The sequence below is a fragment of the Myotis lucifugus genome, unplaced genomic scaffold (assembly GCF_000147115.1).
Source record: "Myotis lucifugus unplaced genomic scaffold, Myoluc2.0 scaffold_7426, whole genome shotgun sequence".
In the NCBI taxonomy this organism is placed as follows: Eukaryota; Metazoa; Chordata; class Mammalia; order Chiroptera; family Vespertilionidae; genus Myotis; species Myotis lucifugus.
In genome coordinates this window covers 3,294-7,679 of record NW_005878474.1, presented here as the reverse complement: position 1 = coordinate 7,679, position 4,386 = coordinate 3,294, and the positions used below count along the sequence as shown (strand labels likewise).

General features: G+C 61.3%; 1 protein-coding gene across 1 annotated transcript; it reads left to right on the top strand.

Annotated features, from left to right (window-relative positions):
* Nucleotides 1-1,365: 1,365 nt before the first annotated feature.
* Nucleotides 1,366-3,020, top strand: ADORA2A (adenosine A2a receptor; the record flags this gene model as incomplete). Its single annotated transcript, XM_006109249.3, has 1 exon — nucleotides 1,366-3,020. A coding segment is annotated over one exon (913 nt), but the record flags the coding sequence as incomplete, so codon positions are not given.
* Between the last annotated feature and the right edge of the window lie 1,366 nt (nucleotides 3,021-4,386).

Below are 4,386 nucleotides of genomic sequence, written 5' to 3'. Positions count from 1 at the left end.
TTTTTTTACAAAAGAAGGCTGTGCAAAAATGGTCTCCAGGCTTGTAATCGAACCTTCTGGTAATATGAACTGATAACATACTGCTCGTCAGGGTGGCGTTGGCTTCACTCCTTGGGTCCTAGAGTTGTAGCCGTCGAGGACTTCTTTTCTTACGGAGCAACGGCAGCCACTTTGTTTAATGTGATTAACATGCCACAGGGAGCTCCCATCTAGCGTCTACGACCTGATGTACGAGGTTTCGGATGAGATGGACATTCGGAGATTTCCAAGGCAGAAGGTCCGATAAACACGTGGTCATGCCGATGGCAGCCCGGGGGTGGGCCTGTGAGGACCCCCCGGCAGCGCGGTCTGGCGTGAAGGCGCCTGCTGCCCCCGAGCCGGCAGCGAGTCGGACAGGCAGGCCCTGCTGTGCTCATCCGTCAGCCGTCCCCCTGGTACTTGCCGGCTCTCACTGCCCTGGCGTGTCCTCCCTCCAAGACCACTGAGACCCATGGAGATAAAGATATGAACAGTTTTCATCGTTAATGCTACGGACAGTTGACTGTGTTTTGTTTTTCTTGCTCTTTTCTTCATTGGGCACCCAGCCTCTCAGCCCCCTGAGACTCTCCACCCACCTGTAGACTGTGTTTCCTGAACGCCTCCGCCCCTGGCACAAAACTGAAAGACAAGCAGCTTTTCACAGAGTGACACGGAAAAGGAAACAGAATTTGATGCTTCAAATGAAACCTGGAACATCCCATTCTTTGATTAGCAAAGCACATAGAAGCTACTTTGATCCAGCCTCATCATAAGAATAATCAACAGCCCGACCGGCGTGCCTCAGTGGTTGAGTGTCGACCTACAAACCATGAGGTCATGGTTCGATTCCCGGTCAGGGCACAGGCCCGGGTTGCGGGCTCGATCCCGTGTGGGGTGTGCAGGAGGCAGCCGGTCCATGATGCTCTCTCATCACTGGTGTTTCTATCTCTCTCTCCTTCTACCTTCTTCTCTGAAATCAATGAAAATATATTTTTAAAAAACACACGGAAGCCATGGGAGATTTCACCCCGAAAATCCGCTGTCCAGCCCCTCCTGGGACCCGGCCACGCTGGGCCCCCATGTTGCATGGCAGGGAGGGGCCGGGCGGCACTGGCTGCCCCCTGGACACCCTGCCCCCCAGTCCTCACTTACTCATTTCCTCAGACCAAACCGATGCAGTCCCAGGACTACTTGTCATGCTGTCGATCATCACCTGGATGTCTGTGCAGTGGTTGCCTTTTGGGGGCGGGGGCGGGGGGGCTGTTCTCCCGTGGCCTCCAGGGGGGAACCTGAGGCAGGAGGCAGGAAGTGGCGCTCGGGTCCCTGATGCTGGTCTCCTCTCCGCAGGTACAACGGCTTGGTGACGGGCGCCAGGGCCAAGGGCATCATCGCCATCTGCTGGGTGCTGTCCTTCGTCATCGGCCTGACGCCCATGCTGGGCTGGAACAGCTGCGGCCAGCCCAGGTCCAAGGAGGACGGGAACCACTCGAAGGACTGCAGGGAGGGCCTGGTGGCCTGCCTCTTCGAGGAAGTGGTGCCCATGAACTACATGGTCTACTACAACTTCTTCGCCTGCGTCCTGGTGCCCCTGCTGCTCATGCTGGGCATCTACCTGCGCATCTTCCTGGCGGCGCGGCGGCAGCTGAAGCAGATGGAGAGCCAGCCGCTGCCGGGCGAACGCACGCGGTCCACGCTGCAGAAGGAGGTGCACGCCGCCAAGTCGCTGGCCATCATCGTGGGGCTCTTCGCCCTGTGCTGGCTGCCCCTGCACATCATCAACTGCTTCACCTTCTTCTGCCCCGGGTGCGGGCACGCCCCGAACTGGCTCATGTACCTGGCCATCATCCTCTCCCACTCCAACTCCGGGGTGAACCCCTTCATCTACGCCTACCGCATCCGCGAGTTTTTCCAGACCTTCCGCAAGATCATCCGCAGCCACATCCTGCGGCGGCGGGAGCCCTTCAAGGCGGGCGGCCCCAGCGCCCGGGCCGGGGCGGCTCAGGGCAGTGACGGGGAGCAGATCAGCCTGCGCCTCAACGGCCACCCCCCTGGGGTGCTGGCCAACGGCAGCGCCCCCCACCCGGAGCGGCGGCCCAACAGCTTCGCTCTGGGGCTGGTGAGTGGACGGGGAGCCTGCGGGTTCCCTGGGGACACGGGCCTCCCCGACGTGGAGCTCCTCCGCCACGAGCTCGGGGGGCCGTGCCCGGACTCCCCCGGCCTCGAGGGCCCCCTGGCCCCGGACGGAGCAGGCGTGTCCTGAGGAGCCACTGCGCTTGCCCCTTCCCCGGGAAGGGGCTGTTGCTCTTCCCGGTGGGGGAGTGTGACTGCGCCCAGACCTTCCCTCCCCGGGCTGGTTCCCGTGTGGCCCGGAGGGAGCCCGGCTGGCGCAGCCCGCGGCGGGTTTGGAGTCCGAGAGCGGGCGTGTCATGCGGGGAGACCCTGTGCGGGCCAGGAGCGCAGCACCGGAGCGTCTTGGGTCCGGTCCCCACTCCGGAAGCATCTAGAAGGGCCACCTCGTCTCTGCAGAGCAGGCCACTGGCCCGGAGGCTGGAGCGTGGCTCCGAGGGGCCCTGCCTGCTCCCCCCCCGCCCCCGGACTCTCCGAGGGTTTGGGAGCTGCTGTGCTTGGCAGTGGTGTTTGACTCTGTTTTCCAGGAGGAAATTTTAAGCGTGAAGATACCCTGTCTATTTCATTATTGTCCCTCCCTGTCGTCAGTCCTGCTGCTCACCTGGTCGGCCCCGGGGAGCCCCGGGCAGCCCTCTCCCCCGCCCCCCCCGCCCCGATGGCCCAGAGCCATCTCCTGGGGTGACGAAGCTGGGCCCAGGACGAGGACGGGGCGTCGAGATGGAGCCGGCAGGGGCTGGGGGAGGTCCGGGCTGGCCTGCGTGGGGAGCGGGGAGGCTCCGCCGGCCCAGTGGAGGCCCGCACTGCCTTTCCCTCCGAAGGGAATGTCTTTTTCTGAGATAAAATAAACGTTGAGCCAGTTGTGTTTTAAGCCTGTCCGACCAGAATGGCGTCTGAGTTCCTCTCCCGTCCCACGGTGGCCTGGCGCACACGTACAGGCGTGTGCCGTGTGTGTGCGAGACTGTGTGCATGTGTGTAGACAGACAGACACCTGCCTGCCCGGGGGCCTCCCAGGCTCTCAGCCTCTGAGGGACAGATGGCCTGGTCGCACCAGAGTTCAGATGCCCAAGTGCAGCCCCGAGACCGGGGTCCCTGTTGGGGGGCAGTCCCTGGGGGGGGGGCCGTGGAAGGAGGGGCTTTACCCCAGCTGCTCCCCCTCCACACACAGCTGACCCCTCCCTCCGCGTGGGGACCGGGCTCCTCCCTCCCTCGTCACCTTCCTAAAGTCCTTCAAAGAAGATCTCTTTGTTTTTTAAATGTGTTTTTATTGATTTCAGAGAGGAAGGGAGAGGGAGAGGGAGAGAGAAACATCCATGATGAGAGAGAATCCTGGACCGGCTGCCTCCCGCACGCCCCTCACTGGGGATGGAGCCCACAACCCCGGCATGTGCCCTTGACCGGAATCGTACCCGGGACCCTTCAGTCCGCAGGCCGACGCTCTATCCACTGAGCCACACCAGCCAGGGCCAACGAAGCTCTTTGTGTTACTTCTCAGAGCTATCCCCACCCTCCCACTGCCCCCTCCGCCCCTCAGCTGAGAGGCAGCCAGAGATGGGGAAGAGATGGGCCGGGCTACACCACCTTCCTGGGGTCACCCCTCCCCCTACTCCCAGCAGGAAACCCGTAGGAGCAGGTGTTTCCTGCGCTCGCTCCGCCTGCCTGCCCGGGGCTCCTGGCCTAAGGAGGGAGGCCGTCCTTCCCTGCTCCCCCTGTGGGCTGGGCACACGGAGGCAGGGAAGGCCAGGGCGGGAGTGTCGGGGCGTCCCGGGCACCTCACGCAGCGTCCTTTATGGATGGCTGATCAGGGAGCCTACGCCGCCCCGCCCCTCGGAACAGAGGGTCAGCCCTTGCCCAGGTCTAGTAAGGGGCAGGAGGGAACTTAAACCAGCGGTTCTCAACCTGTGGGTCGAGACCCTTCAGGGGTCGAACGACCCTTTCACAGGGGTCACCTAAGACCATCGGAAAACACATCTATAATTCCATATTGTTTTTGTGATTAATCACTATGCTTTCATTATGTTCAATTTGGAACAATGAAAATACATCCTGCATATCAGATATTTACATGACGATTCATAACAGTAGCAACATTACAGTTATGAAGTAGCCACGGAAATAATTTTAGGGTTGGGGGTCACCACAACATGAGGAACTGTATTAAAGGGTCGCGGCGTGAGGAAGGTTGAGAACCACTGACTTAAACCCTGGCCGTGGCTCAGTGGTTAGAGCGTCCGCCTGTGGACC